Source organism: Gouania willdenowi, chromosome 11 (genome assembly GCF_900634775.1).
Source record: "Gouania willdenowi chromosome 11, fGouWil2.1, whole genome shotgun sequence".
Lineage (NCBI taxonomy): Eukaryota > Metazoa > Chordata > Actinopteri > Blenniiformes > Gobiesocidae > Gouania > Gouania willdenowi.
Window position 1 is genome coordinate 8,302,894 of NC_041054.1, and position 15,923 is coordinate 8,318,816.

Here is a 15,923-nt window from a genome sequence, read left to right on the forward strand (position 1 = left end):
ACACAGGTTTTAGGCGGGAAAACTAACTATTTTAACATTAATGTGTCGAGAGATGTGTAAAGATACTGATATTGCAGCCTCGCGTATCGGCCAATACTGATATTGATCCGATACGATATCAGCTCGAATCATACATACATTTATTACCGTATTTTTCGCACTATAAGGCGCACTTAAAATCCTTTAATTTTCTGAAAAATCGACAGTGTGCCTTATAATCAGGTGCGCCTTATGTATGAAATTAATATGTCAAAATGTTTTAGTACAACTTTGGTAAACTATGAAGCTGCACCTCTTGATGGATTTTTGGCACTTTAGGGCTACCGTAGTCAGGCGCCTTGTGGAGTGATATGTACCAGTACTGTGCTTCAACGTACTGAACTGAATAAGTGAGTGTAATGTTCTGTATTTTATTGTTAAACCTGAACAATGTTGAGAGTTATTGTTAATGAGTTGAATGAAGTTTGGCTTATCAGACTATTTTGTTTCGCTTAATGTGTCTTAATAATAATAATAATAATAATAACAAACCGGTGCGCCTTATAGTCCGAAAAATACGGTACTTATTTTGTAGTGTGAAATGTTAGAAAAGGCTTGATCAAGTGATGTTACTCAAACAGAGAACAATAGTCAACAACAGTAGGTATGAGAAAAAGTGACCCATTCATTATAAATCAATCGGTTACATACATTTTAACCTTCAACATAATATCTACAGTATTCTACATTAAAATAAAATATCTAAAAACTGAATTGCAAAAAAAAAAAAAAAATCAGAAATTTGAATTCGATATTCGTTTTTAGGCTGATATTGGACCGATATTGGTATCGGATCGGGACACCCCTAATGTATGAATTATTTGCACTATCATTTTGAATCAATATCAGTATCAGCCAATACTCAAATTTCAATATTAGTAACAAAGTTGTATTAGGACACCCCTACAATAAGACCAAAACACCTTCAGAATTGGATAAATCCATCATCAAGGAGGCTCAACACGATTTAGAAGTAGTCTTTAATAATCACATCGTTTTTTGGATGCAGTCCACAACATGGTCACAGCTACTGCTTGATGTCATGTTAGGACAGCAGAATTCATTATTTTTAGGCCTGTATTTTTGCTCTCCACTTTGTTGTCCTTTAATTAGACTTTGCACATTTCTCCTTCTCACTGGCTGACGTGAACACTTTCCTGCTTGTGTACGGCTTTACACTCAATGCTGGCCCAGTTCTGGGTTTCCTCTTAAGCCGTCCCTATTATACAAAATGCAAACCACGCGCAGCGCTGAAAGGAACTGTCTGGAATCCCGGGAATGTTTATTAGCAAATGAAAAGACTGACTAATCTAACTTCGTGGCTTTGCTGCACGTTACACGATAACCGACTGTCAGCGGGTGCTGGTTATATTTTAGCTCTAATGGGAGTCACATCTCAGAGTGTGGAAAAATGAAGCAAACCTGAGCTGGAAGGCGGTGGCGTAATTAAACGAATGCTATATGATAATAGAAAAGCAGCAACGGGAGCTCCTCCAGGTACATTGTACAACCATTAGATCTACTACTACCACATGGGAAAGCCCAGCAGGTGTGTGTTTACTCATGCACGCCCTTGCATGTGTTTGTATGTGCATGAAGCTGGAGCTGCTGTGGGATTGTGTGTGTGTGTGTGTGTGTGTGCTCATCTTAAAGTAAACAGTGTGTGCCTGAGTGGCTCAGCTCTGAAGTTGCGTGGCTGGGGAGACCATCAGCAGCAGCAAGAGAGCGCACGAGGGGAGAGGCCCATTCCTGACTTAGCCCCTGGTGTTTAATGCTCCACGGAGCCCAGACAAAGGGAGGAGTATTTATCACTAAGGTCTTTGTGGAAAAGTATGCGTCATGGACGTATTTTACACCTGTAACATTGTAGTTTATTGTGGCTTTCGGAGTTTACCACCAAACAACCTAATAAGCACCTTTAATACTCATTGATGGCCATGTTCAAATATGACTTTATACTAAAGCTGTGGCAGTAGGGCTGGGCGATATGGGCCAAAACTCACATCGCCATAGTTTTTCTCAAAATGGCGACATACGATATAAATTAGGATTGTCCCGATACAACTTATTCACTTCCGATGCGATACCAATATTGCAGTATTGACCGATACCAATGTGCAAATCATACATACTTTTATTACTTATTTTGTAGAGTGGAATGTTGGAAAAGTCTTGATCAAGTGATGCCACTCAAACGGAGAACAACAGTCAGCAACAGTAGGGATGAGAAAAACTGACCCATTTATTATTAACTAATTGGTTACATACATTTTAACCTTCAACATAATATCTACAGTATTCTACAACTGAATAAATATTGGACAGATATCGATATTGGATCGAGACACCCCTAATATATACAGTTTATACATACATGCGATATTATTTTTTATGTGTATCAGCATCGGCCGATCCGGGCTACTGCGTTCGCTGATCCGCATTTTTTACAGAGAGCAGAAATATGTTTTGCGTGTTTTTGTTCTACATCACCTGTTTTAAATATTTGTTAAATATTTTTTATGACGTAAAATACATTAACAACATGACCAAAAATATCCCTCTCAATCATTACAGAGCAGTAGAGAAAAAGAGTGTCTTTAACTTTGATCAAAATGTTCATATTGGATGTTTACGGAACAAGTTCTGCTGGTTTGTCTGACTCTGGCTCTAAACCATGACTTTATTTCCATTTAATCTTTGAGATGGATATTGGATTGTATTATGGTGGGATTTTCTTGCACTATATCGTCTATCAAAGAACGGCCATGTTGTGGTAACATTGGTATCGTGAACATTTATCGGTATTGTAACCTTCGACTCACTTTAAAACAAAACCTTTCTGCCTTGCTGAACTGCTTTGCCCTGTAAACAACTAGCTAAATGTATAAATATGCGATGCAGCCCAAAGATAAACAGTCGCGCTCCCCATGACTTCATGCGTCAACCTGTTACAAAAGCATTTCATCACAACGTCGAGGCTTGTGTGCGATTGTCGGCAGGCCACTAGATTGTGGTTCATTTGATACTGTGATTATTACCAGGGCTGGTGCTCTTCGTCCTCCTCTCACTCACATTACCTACTTCCTGTTTTCCCAAGAATTTGGTCACAAATACTCATTTGAATGGCATTTGACTGCATCTGCACAGGACTGAGTCAACAACAGGGCCTTTCATTGGTCTGTTCTTCTTCAGTAATGATTAAACTTGAAGCATGCCTAAGTAAACTAAAGGCTACAAATGGATCTTTTTTTCTTTTGGTATGTCATTGACAACAGGTCACATTGTGCATTCCCCTTTCTTCCGTACACGCCCTGTGGGAATAGTAGGCGCATACAAAGGAGTTCTTAGTGCCCCAGTGGCATATTTGGCATGACTTGAATACAATGCAATGGGGCCGAGTAAGGAATTTAACCTGTAGAGCAGCAGGAGAAAGATGACAGGTTCATCGAGATACACAAGCAGGCTGTGTTTTTAGCCAAGTCACACTGAGTCTGCCCGGAAAGAGAACAATGTGCTAGATCAAAATAAGGGTACAGGTAATGGTGCGTCAAGGTCATAATCTGTGTCCAGGTGTTCATTTGTTATTCCATATGTTAAGGTTTAAAAAAGGAGACAAATAAGAATCTTGTTGGAATTATTACGTGGAAGTCAAGGAAACTTCAAATGAAACATCAAAGTGATCAGTAGACGCCTCTGACGAAGACTGGAAGTTGTCAGTCAAAACATGTCCGGAGATCAAAGTGGATTTCCAGAGGAACAGTTGTTCCGATAAATGAAACGTTAACATATTCAAAAAGAAGGTGAAATGTATCTTGCTGGAATTGTTATGCAGAAGTCGAGGAAACTTCAAAGGAAACATCAAAGCGATCAGCAGACACCTCTGACTAAAACTGGCAGTTGTCTGTCGAAACTTGTCAGGAGATCAAAGTGTATTTCCAGAGGAGCAGTTGTCTGAATAAATGAAACCTTAACATATTGTTCATTTGTTAGATCTGTATTTTTTTCTGCTTGTAATGTTTTCCTACCTTGTTCCAAGTTTTACAATTGTGTTGTTGTTTTCCCCTCTTTGTTCATTCAGGCTCCTCACACTGTAACCACGAAGTAAACATGAGCAGTCTCTCCGCAGAGAGAAAGCCACTCGTGGATTACGGTGTTCAGATCCGCTTCATCAAAGACCTCCACGACACCGGGGGAGGTTATCCGGAAAAATCCAGAGGAAACAGCATAGCTTCTCCCACCAACAAGTATGGAGTGGCTGTGAGGGTTCAGGGAATCTCTGGCCATCCTTATGTGGTCCTGAAAGATGGAGAGAAAGGAGACTCGTATGGTGTTCAGCTAAACACCCCCAACCCAACCTCGGGGACAACTTCAAATCTGAAAAGTCTTCCTAATCCCAGTCAAGAATCAGAAGAGTTTACAAACCCTTATGGTGTTGCAGCAAACACAGCACAGTCTCCTGTTTTACAAGCAGAGGAAGAGGATGAGGAGGTTTTTGGGAGCCCTCTTAAAAGACCTCCAGGTGATGGTCAAGGGGACGAGGAGGGCGGAGCAGGCGGAGAGGGACAGTCGGAACGACCAAAAAAAGACCTCCATCTTAAAGCCACAGTCGTTGGTGAGACTGAGGAATACAATGAAGCGGGATTAAAACCAGTCAGGCTAACCAGCGCTGGACCCAAAGGGGCCAAACAAACTGGCTCACTGGGAAGCTACAGGGGAAAGAACCTGAGTGCAGACTCATCACAGGCAATCCCAAAACGTCCAGTACCCGACAAGGAGCCTCTCCCAGTTATTGACACCAACTCGCTCGCTCCCATTAACAAACTTATTAGCAAGTTCAACAGCGCGGCACCAGGGGTTGTCCAACAGACCAGGGGGCGCTCCGGAGCAAGGCAGCGGCTCAGGTTTGACGAGCGCAGGAGGTCCCGAAGCCTCGACGCCCGAAAAAGCGCTGAACCAGAAGATTTTCTCCCTCCTCCAGTTTCTCCAACTCTAAACCCCTACGGTGCTCCTCTATCCTCATCCTCCCACTCCATGTCTTCTTCTACGTCTTCCACTGGTATTGTAGGAAAGAGCCCCGTATCTGTTGCTAAGGTGACATTACTCGAGGCACCCAAGAGGAATTTAAGGTCACCAGAGAACGCCAGAGACGTTCCTCCAGCTATAGCGAAAAAGCCTGTAAGTGTTGAAGAGATGTTGGATGTTCTCTAGCTCGCGTCTGGTTATTCATCTTGTTTGCTCTGCCTCTAAAGCCCATTCTGCCAAGGAGTCAGAGTCATAACATGGAGGTCTATAACGGAGTGGAGACTCAATCCATGCAAGCTATTCATGACATCCTCAAAAATGGGTACGTGAAGTTTATCTTTTCTGTGATTACAGTTACTTAAATTCAAATAACACTAATATTTGTATTTTTGTTTGTTCTCCAGAGTTTAAATCAGATTCAGGCTTATTTAGTGTGGCATCTGAAGTAAATACAAATATAACTAAAAAAAACAGAAAAGTACAGCAAAAGTAACAGTAAAATATACCAAACGAACACAAAAATACGCAAAACAACAACAGGAATACCAGAAATATACAGAAAATGACGAAAAAACAAACACTAAACCCTTTTTTTTCTTTCCTGTGTTAATGCTCAGACAGGTAAATATTCTCAATACTGACAGGAATTTTGATAATGTGGCCCCACTTTGATAAAGGTTGCCCATTTCTGGTTTAAATTCATACACGTTCCAAAGTTATTTTGTCATCATTAATGCATTTGTATGTGTTTTCCCTGCAGCACCAATGATGGTGTTGGATCCATGCAAAGGAAAGTCAACCTCCTCTTTGAAAACACCAGCAGCTCAAAGGTAAACGTTCACAAAGTAAATCTTTATTTCTGAAACAAATCTATCTAAATTATAATAAACTGTTATTATTCATCGGAACTCTAACAAATACTCACTTATTCACAAATGATTTGAGACAAGAAAACTAACCCGTCTAATGTCTATGGTTAAAAGCATAAATACCAGAATACATGATAGACATCAGCTCAAAGGTTCCTATTCCTGGCTTTGGAAATGGAATTATCTGTGTTTATTGGTAAATGTACTGTAAAGGCCATTGATGGCATGACATGTGACAAGCAGCTCAGATACAGCTGATAAAGCCGTCACATGGCTTTGACTTTAAGACCTTACAGTAGATCTTGTTGATTTTTGAGGAATTTTATCAAAAGAAACTTTCGTCATTAGTTTGTCTAATGTTTTTGTTAAACAGATTTATCAGTTGAAAAAAAAAAATAATAATAATAACCTCGATAATGAAAGAATATTGACACTTTGAGTAATGCATTAGCCTCAATATATAATTTAGGTTTTTCACTCTGACAATAAAGGGTGAAAATGTCATTGTAGAGGAACAGACTTATGACTTAATAATTGTTTTTGTCTTTTTTTGAATAATATTTTAAGGTTTCATTTATTCAGACAACAATTTTTCAGTGAATTTCCTGAAAAACAGTTGTCTGAATGAATGAAACCACAACATATTAGACTTTTGACTTTTGAGGCGTGTCCAAATCTAGCGCTGATCTCTTGAAATGCAAGGAAACAATGTCAACAATCATCTTTTAATTGCTTGCCTTTAATGCTTTTATTAAGTCATTGGTTTCTGTCGAGCACGAGTGTCAAACTCATTTTGGTTTAGAGGCCAAATATGAACCAGTTTGATCTCAAGTGGGCCGCAGACTATAGAAGGGGGGGAAAAAAAGATACATTTTAACATAATTGTGCTCTAGTTTTCAGTTTTAGTTCAATTTGTTTAAAAAATTATTGATTTTGTCACCAATTTTTGTGTAAGAGTGTGTTAGAGTAAATTTGTGCCATTGTTTGTGAGAAATTGCAAGATTTGTGGAAGAATGTAGTTATTTCCACAATTTGAAATGAGTTTCATTAAATTGTTGAATTTTTCCATCTACAACTGCATGATTTGGTAATTTACACAATAATTAATGTTTTCTCTGTCATTTTTGCTTTCTCCTCTGGGCCGAATTGGATGCTCTAAAGGGAGAGTGAGTCAGCCTTAATACCTAATAAACTAGTCAAATATTCAGCCCTTGTTGCTTGTTTTCAGTTTGCGTTGATGAGAATACACACTCCTTTATTAAAAATCAGCATTAATCAGCATACATTTACATCCACCAGATACCCATCTATGTCCCTCAGCTCCTCTGATTATACACTCTTGATTGTGGGTGCTCTTGTCGTGTGTTTCTGACCACGCCGGTCGGCCTGGGGATTATTTGTCCGCCCCGTCTCTTGGCAACGCTTCACCTGCAGAGGAACCCTCGGTGTGTTTGAGGGGGCGCAGTCATTGAGAAGCATCAATAATTGAGACGGGAGTGATCCGTGCACCATCTGGGGGTTTACTGGCCATCCTTCCATGAAGGGTGGTGTTGTGTAGAAAAAAAAAACACGCCTTGAGTGGAGTGGGTCTAGAAACCCCAGATGTACAGCGTGAAAGACTTCACAGACGTGTTGTTTTTGGTTTGATCCTGTTTATTTCTTACCATGACGATGATGTATTTATTTCAACTTGACATCAAAGCAGGGTCAGATGAGAGCTGCACATTTCGGGCCTCCTATATTTCCGCTACAAACCCACGTCCACTCCAGTTTTCCGCATACGAACCTTCGTTATTAATGAGACTTGTCTCATGTGCCAGGCGGTCTCTTCAGTGCACGTGGTGTGTTTTGACAGGTTCACTGCAGCGTTGCAGTGAATGTTCGTCAAAGGGAGAGTGATGGAGTTTATCTGAGGATCGCATGTTTGTGTGTCAGGTCACATGAGTCTAAGACAGCTGCTGAACGCGCAGACGGTGAGCGCCGAGATGACAGAGCTGTGGTGTTTACGCGATCGGATGAAGGCTCATCCTCACCATTATTATCATTATTATTATGATTCATTCAGACTGTTTCTCCTCTGGGTGCAGTAACTTCCTGCTTATCATAGCAGTATAAACTCAGTTTAGGTCATCAGAAATGTTAAAGATGTATCGCAAGCTAAATCATTTATTATGCGCTTTGATATCAACATTTTATGTATTTTTACTTGACTTTAATGTTTAATGTTGTAACGGTATTGTTAAAGTATTAAAGTAGTTTTTCAATGTGAATAACATTAAGTGTAAAATAATATCAATAAAGCCATTATAATCTATTAGTTTTAATTTTTTTGTTCCAAGTTAAATAAAAAACTTATAAAAGTATCTTTCAGGCATTTGAAGATATTATAAATTACTTTTATTTGCCTACATTTTATAATAAAAGTTTGTTATAGTTGTATTTGTTTATTTATTTATATGTTAATGTAATATCTGGTTCTTCTTGTCAGTCTTGTTATTTATATAAATATATCTTTTTTGTTTTTGTAATGCTATACATTTTTCAGTCTAACCTTCAATTATTTAAAAACTTTGATATTATTATAATATTATATTTAAGATGTGTTTGAACATAACATGGAAGACATTATAAAACCATATAACAAAACAAAAAGCAAATAAATAAAATTATTTGTAAAAAAATATATATTTTTGAAGCAATGTGATTTTGCTTATCACTTCTCTGTGCACATGTTTATTCTTCCTCAAAATACCATTACTACTAATTATAATAAGTAATAATAATATGTATTAATATTAACTACAATAATAATACTTATTATTATTATTATTATTATTTAATGAATACATAGATGAATATGTAAAAATTTTAATTTTTATACATACTAAATTTTAAAAAGCACAAGACTAATACAAGTGAATCCTCTATGATACATCTAATTTATAGATTGATATTATCTCATCATAAATACATTAATATGTTGCCGGTTTTTCTAACACAAAAGTAAATACATTCTAAAAATTCATCCTATTCCAGATCATTCTTTGTTAATCTGCATTAAACTTGGTTACCAGTTAAACTACTTCATGTACTTTAAATTGGTAAGTCATTAAAATGAGTGTGAGAAAATATCTTCAAAGTTGACATTCATTCAAAAGTACACAAGCTCATCAGATCACCTAAGGCGCTTTCTGTGCAACGAGCTTTACCCAAAACCTGAAATTCTGTTAGAAATAATAACAGGTGATGGTGGCACAGCAGTGCTCGGAGCAAAGGATCGTTTGGGAATTAGAATGACGAGGCCAATAATATCCAGAAATGCATGAAAAAGAAAAGCTCTGCGATAACTGCTCAGCTATTTAATTTACGTTTCCTCCGAGTTATGATTACTAATGTTTGTAGAATGAGACGAGCTGATGCAATTCATGCAAAGCGTTATGTTCGTTTCTGTTAATTATCACTGAGGGGACGCAGAAGACGTCCCAGAGCAGGATTATCTACTAACTGTCCTGCAGGGACGGCGAGCAAGTGAGACAAATCTGTACAAAATAGATCAGAGTAATCCATCACAGATATGGGGAGTGGAAATATGAGATCCTCCACGAGCCATGGCTTTGTCTGTCGTCTCGGTCTCAGTGTGTGTGCGTCCCTATAATGGCGGCGTGGGAGGATAAGAGGGGTGTCACGGGCTGGCCGTGCTCGAGCCTCTTTTTCACTCAGAGAAGAGGAGTGGGCGATGAATGAGCCTCTGCAGCGTGTCAGAGTGAGTTGTTTAATGCGGTAGAATCATATTTTTTAAACGCCTGAGCCAAAAAAAAACTTTAACGGCCTGAAACTAGGTCATGAATCCGAGTCAGGAAAGTTGGATTTAAGAAAATATACAGCCGTTGTATGCATTTATTCATTCATCCTTCCATCAGTGTTTCTTATTAGGGTCCCTGCTACTGAAAACCTATAGTTATCCTGCATGTTCAACTTCTTCTCGCAAGGAAATCATACTTCCCAATGCATGAACAATCGCCAGATTTTGCACAAAGGTTCAGTCCCCATGCCAGATCACCTCAGCTGCAAAAACAAGCCAATCATCCTGAAGGTGGCGCTACAGCAAGACTCAAAATATTAACATTTTGAAAATTTGCAAGAAATCAACCATATGTGCTATAGATGTACAACTGAAATCTGCCAAAATGTCACCAAACACAAACACAGTAGAAACTTTTTTTTCATTTAAACCTATTACAAATGATATAGTCCATCACCCCCCACCACAAAAAAACCTGTAAAACTTAATAAACTTACCTCCTCCCACAGTTTTGGCTCAATTGACACCAAACTTGCTACAGCACAAATTGAGCCTACAGTGCATCAAAATGTTTGACTGTAAATGACGATGTAAACATACACTTGTAGTTGTAATGTTCATTTAAAAAAAAAAAAAAAAAAAAAAATGACAACGTTTTGTTGCCATGGTAGCTGATGCTTGTTAAATGTCAAAATTTTATCTCAAAAACTGATTTATTTATTTATTTTTAGCAGCATTTTGAGTTTCGCTCTCATGCAAACAAAGCAAAATTAAACATATGTTTTTCACTTATGGAGCCAATAAATCATTTTGCCCATATTTTTCCCAAGGTCATTAAATTGTGACCCACTTTTTTTTAGGATTCAACCAACCAAATTTAGTTTTTCAAAAATAGCTGTTTAAAGCACATATGTAATCTCTTTTTAAACTTAAACTTTAAAGTTTCCTTCAAAACAAACGACAAGTTCAACTTGAGACGTATTTATATATTTTTGATCAGCTGTCCGCGACCCACTTTTGGTTCCCGACCCACCAGTTGAGAATCGCTGGTCTCGATACAATATGTATATTTTGGGATTATGACTTTTTTTTTTATAACTACTGTAACTTTTTGACAGCCATTTACTGTACATGCTAACAGCTGCTTTCTTGTTTTGCCTAAAATTGCCTAGAATTCTGAATATACTGTAGTCACAGATTAATTTATTTATAAACTATTTTAGCACAAAGTTGGTTACACACTAGGCAGAACATCGAACATCAAACTCATAGAGAGACGAAGACATTCACTACCTCAATATAGACTTTATCTGACCTAAACCAGAGAAGCAAGACAAACTAGCTGAGAGGCTTTTGTCACGATACCTCACAGTGTATTTGTTTATTTAACATTAGTCACAAAAGATCTTTAAATAAGGACATTTTGTTCCAGGCCAGGTGCCAGTTCTAATGTTTTTGTGTCTCGTTTTCTGTGTGCCTTCCTGTGCAGAGGAGAGGATCTGAAGAAACCCTCAGCAGAGGAGACCTGGAGGACCTTCATGATCGAATCAAATGTTTGAAACAGGAGCTGCAACAGGCTCACGATGAGTAAGAGCGTCTGAAGTGTCCGCACTCGACAGTCCACGATCGTCTTCATCATTCATGGATCCCGCGCTGCATTATTGACGAAGTGTGTGTGCTTTGTGTGTGTGTGTGTGTGTGTAGACTGGCAGAGGAGCGTATGGCCCGAGATAAGGCCGACTCTCGTGTGCGCCTCCAGGAGGACCAGCTGGCCGAGCTTCAGGAGGAGTTGAGAAGAGTTTCAGAAAACGGGCCACAGTCCGACTCTCTGCAGACGGTACACACACGTCGCACAATGCAACACAATTACAGACGCACAAAAGTACCGCGTACCACCTGAAAATAATTTTTCCATTGTCCTACCCTGACTCCTTCTTCCCTGTTCCCTTTCCCCTCACCTAGGTGTAACACTGCCCTCTCTATTTATAATTTTCCTTTAATAAAGTTTTTCTTACCCTCCCTTAGGGAGGGCAGGTGATGGTTATTTAATGTAATAATAAAACGTGCATTGCTGTCACAAAACGATTGCATTACATGTTGGGTTGACCTTCGACGGCATGTGTAGACTAGACAGAAAAATTGAAATACCGTAGACCAGGCATGTCAAACTGTTCAGCGGCCAAATATGGACCAGTTTGATCTCAATTTGGCCACAGATTTTAGGTGGGAGAAATAACTATTTTAACCATAGTTTTTAATATCAGTCCCTGCTGGGTCTTCATTTAAAAAAATTTTGATTTTTGTGTATTTTAGAGGAGTTTTGTGGAATTGTTGGTGAGAAATTGCAAGATTTGTGGGGAAAAATTGAGAGTTCTTTCCACAATTTGCAATTCAAAATGACTGAGTTCATGTGAAATAAACAAAGGAAAACTGTAAAATGAGTTAGTTAGTCATTTATTTATGAAGTGCTTTTTGCAGCTAAAATCACAAAGTGCTGTACAGAGCAGAGGAGAGATAAATACAACAGGTGCAACATCATCAAATAATAATAAAACAAAACATGGGTGCATTTACACCACAGGAGCAGCATCATAAAATGATAAGACAAATTAAAATCCAGTTAACTAAGAAGTTTCATTAAATTGGTGTATTTGAGATACCGACAACTTGATTGTCTGGTCATTTACACAATATTTCACATTTTCTGTCATTTTTACTGTCTCCTGTGGGCTGAATTGGATGCTCTAAAGGGCCGGATTTGGCCCCCGGGTTTTGTGTTTGACACGTGCCGTAGACTTTAAAACTCTCATACCCAAGTATTCCTTTGGTTATTGATGTTTCTATGCTAATAACTCTTTCTTGTGGACAGATAAATCCCTTTTGGACTTTGCGTCTTTGTACTAATCCCTTGTGTTATCATTATTTCAGAGCAAAAAAAAGTAAAAAAGGCAAAACTAATGTCAAACATAAGCTGAGAGATAAATCCTTATGTGATTTGTACCCTTTTATACTTCTTATAATGTCCCTCTGTCCCTGTAGGACATGATGACTCTGCAGACCCAGCTGGTGGAGGCCGCCATGCTGCGTCAGCGCCAGGACGAGACGCTGCACCAGCGAGAGCGGGAGCTGACGGCCCTGAAGGGGGCGCTGAAGGAGGAGGTGGAGTGCCACGATAAAGAGATGGAGGCGCTGAGGGAGCAGTACAGCCAGGACATGGAAGACCTACGGAGAACCATGGAGCAGTTCACACTGGTGAGGAACCCCACAACGTCAACACATGACGTATAACAGCCAGGAGTTCTAGACGGACGCAGGAGGATGAGGAAGATGATGATGATGGGGATCTGATAATACCAAGACTGATTCACATCAATAATACAATAAATCATTTAAAAATAATAATGATAATAATTTGAACAATAATGATGATAATAATAATGATGAAAATGATAGTAATAATAAAATGATCACAATAATGAAAACTATAATAATAACAATTAAATACAATTATTTGTATATATATATTATAACATTAATATTGAAAACGATGGTGATAATAATACAAATTATAGGGATCACATCGATAATACAATATCTCATTTAAAAATAATAATAGCAATAATGAAAACAATAATAATGATAGTGATAATGATAAAAAATTATAATGATAATAATAATAATAATAATAAATACAATTTTAATGATAATAATTATTAATGATTCACATTGATAATACAATATCTCATTTAATAATAATAATAATAAAATTGATAGTTATAATAAGTGCAAAAATTCAAAATAAAATGAAATGTTTTATTTATTAACTACACATTTTGTTATAGTTAGGAAATAAACTAATAAAGTATAATAACTTTTCGTATTGTACGGGAATAATAATGATATTAATAAAAGGTCTAAATAAGAAACAAAATGACATGAAATAAAATTAGAAATCTAAAATAATAAGTTTTTTGCCTTATTTAAAGTAGGCAACGCTAACGTCTGTATATACAGTAAGATCGATCTGATTGTCATCATGAGTTGAAGGTTAGCGATGCTGACTCTGTCTGAAGGTGTTGTCCTGTCTCTGGATGACATGTGACTATCCTAACTAACCTGCTCAGTCACTGTGATGTGTGTGATGATGAGCGTATCTCAGTGTGTGTTTGCAGAGCAGCTCTGGACATCCCATTTCATTTGGCTCAGTGAAACTAAAACTGTTGGTGCAGCGACTCTGATGTCACTGAACCAACACGAGCGAGTCAATAATGAAATAATGACGACAACGGAGCAAACAAAAAGCCACATTGAAACCTGGCTCAGCTGCAGCTTTATAATGAAGCAAAACGGGATTTCAGGTTATTCTACAATGTTCTGAGGGATGGATGCAAATAAAATGACTTATTTATTGTTATATACACACCCCTGCTTATTGAATTTAATGGGAAAGTATGTGTCCAACCTTTTGACTAGTAGTGTACAGTATATACAAGTACAAGGCAATTTATTTAACCTCCAGCCCAACACGAGTGTAGGGGGGGTAACGCGTTATAGTAACGATATTACTTTTTTGGGCAATGAAGTAAAGTAATGTACTTCATTTAAAATATTGGTAACGGAAAGAGAAAGAAAGGCAAGAAAAAAGAAGGAAAAAATAAATAAAAAAGAAAAAAATACATTAAATAAAGTAAAATATTGGTAACAAAACTACTTCACTCTTCTATAGGAATGCACTTTCCGGCGTTCACCCTATTTTCACGCACGTGTGTAATCTGCTGTCTCGACGGAGCGGTGATGGTAGACTCTACTCATACTTTTCAGACATTTTTTAAAAATTCTAACAGTTTATGCAAGGCCTCCACTTATCACATATTTATACAGTATTTATGAATATTTACCCATTAAATCAAACCAATAATGGTCATTATTGTACATTTAAGTTTTTCTTTTAATTTGTTTGATGCTGTGACATTGTGGGATTCATAAAATAGAAATGTATCAATAATCAATCAATCCATAAACACTATGCACAGGCTGAGTGAAAAGTAAAATAATAAGTAGTGAAGTTACTTGAGTAAAGTAAGGATGAAACCAGAATGACTGACTATAGGCTATTTAAATAAATAAATACATAGATAAAATTTAAGAAAAAGTGCAATTTAAAAAAAATAAATAAATATTAAAAATCTTATCAACCCGGGGAGAAAAAAAAATGAATTTCCACCCAGTGTGATGGCCGTAAACTGCTGCTAGAGAGCAAATCTAGAGAGGAAAAATAAGAATGACGGTCTGCATGGCAACCAGCTACAACCATTGTGTTCTGAGAATTTTTTTCTTTTTTTTTTAATAATTCTTGATTTTTTTTTTTGGGGATTTTTGTTCGAACAATCAGACAAAGTTTTCAAATGGTAACATACAACACAATTTCACAAATACAATAATAAAGTGAATAGATGCCTGTGGTCTTTACGAGTCCTCTTTCTTTAAACAAAACTCAGAGGGAATAAAATAAATAAACCTGGAAAAACAGAGAATAAAAAATATATTTCTTCCTTTGAGGTTCAAATCGCCCTCTTTTCCATGTAGGTTTCAAAAATAGAATAATAAAAGAAAAATAAAAGTGTACAAAAAGTTAGATATAAACATACAAACCCACATAAAACACATAAAATAGTTATACTCAACGCAATTACAAATTAACCTTAGATGGACTTACAGAAATTCCTTAAACAACCTGGGCATATTTTTTCCTGCTTATTTGCCACAAAAACTTTTTATTTTCATACTCAAAAGTTTGAAAATATACATTTCTTCCCTTCTCACAATAACAGTAACTACAGTATATACAAAAGAACAAGGAGAGTCTGCTGAATGTGGGTGGGGTGTTAATGTCTTTTCTCTGTTTTTTGTGATCGTCTCTTTGTAATATTGCTGTTGGGAAAGCTGTTTAGCTGACTTGTCAGATAGCTTATGTCCTGCGTGACATATTGAGGCGATGATAGCTGGTGCTTTGATGTCTGCACCTGCCCGTGATGCACCCAGCCTTAGCCTTGTTATTCCTCCGTATCCCTCAGTGTGTTGCTGGTGTTCAAACTCTAAGTCAGAGTTCCACCACGTCAGACTGATCCCAGCGCGCCGAGTCACTAAAGAGAATATCTCTGTTTGTCATTGGAGCAGAAAAACCCTTTCCA

At 37.4% G+C, this 15,923-nt stretch overlaps 1 protein-coding gene across 2 annotated transcripts in view; it reads left to right on the top strand.

Annotated features, from left to right (window-relative positions):
• cgnb (cingulin b) overlaps nucleotides 1–15,923 on the top strand; it is a 38,608-nt gene that overhangs the window by 7,352 nt on the left and 15,333 nt on the right. For both annotated transcript variants that reach the window (XM_028461331.1, XM_028461332.1), the window contains exons 2-7: nucleotides 4,118–5,214; nucleotides 5,289–5,383; nucleotides 5,822–5,891; nucleotides 11,222–11,319; nucleotides 11,437–11,569; nucleotides 12,772–12,984. In XM_028461331.1, coding sequence (XP_028317132.1) covers nucleotides 4,147–5,214; nucleotides 5,289–5,383; nucleotides 5,822–5,891; nucleotides 11,222–11,319; nucleotides 11,437–11,569; nucleotides 12,772–12,984 — 1,677 coding nt within the window. In that variant the 5' untranslated portion in view covers nucleotides 4,118–4,146. The remainder of the gene's footprint in view (nucleotides 1–4,117; nucleotides 5,215–5,288; nucleotides 5,384–5,821; nucleotides 5,892–11,221; nucleotides 11,320–11,436; nucleotides 11,570–12,771; nucleotides 12,985–15,923) is intronic.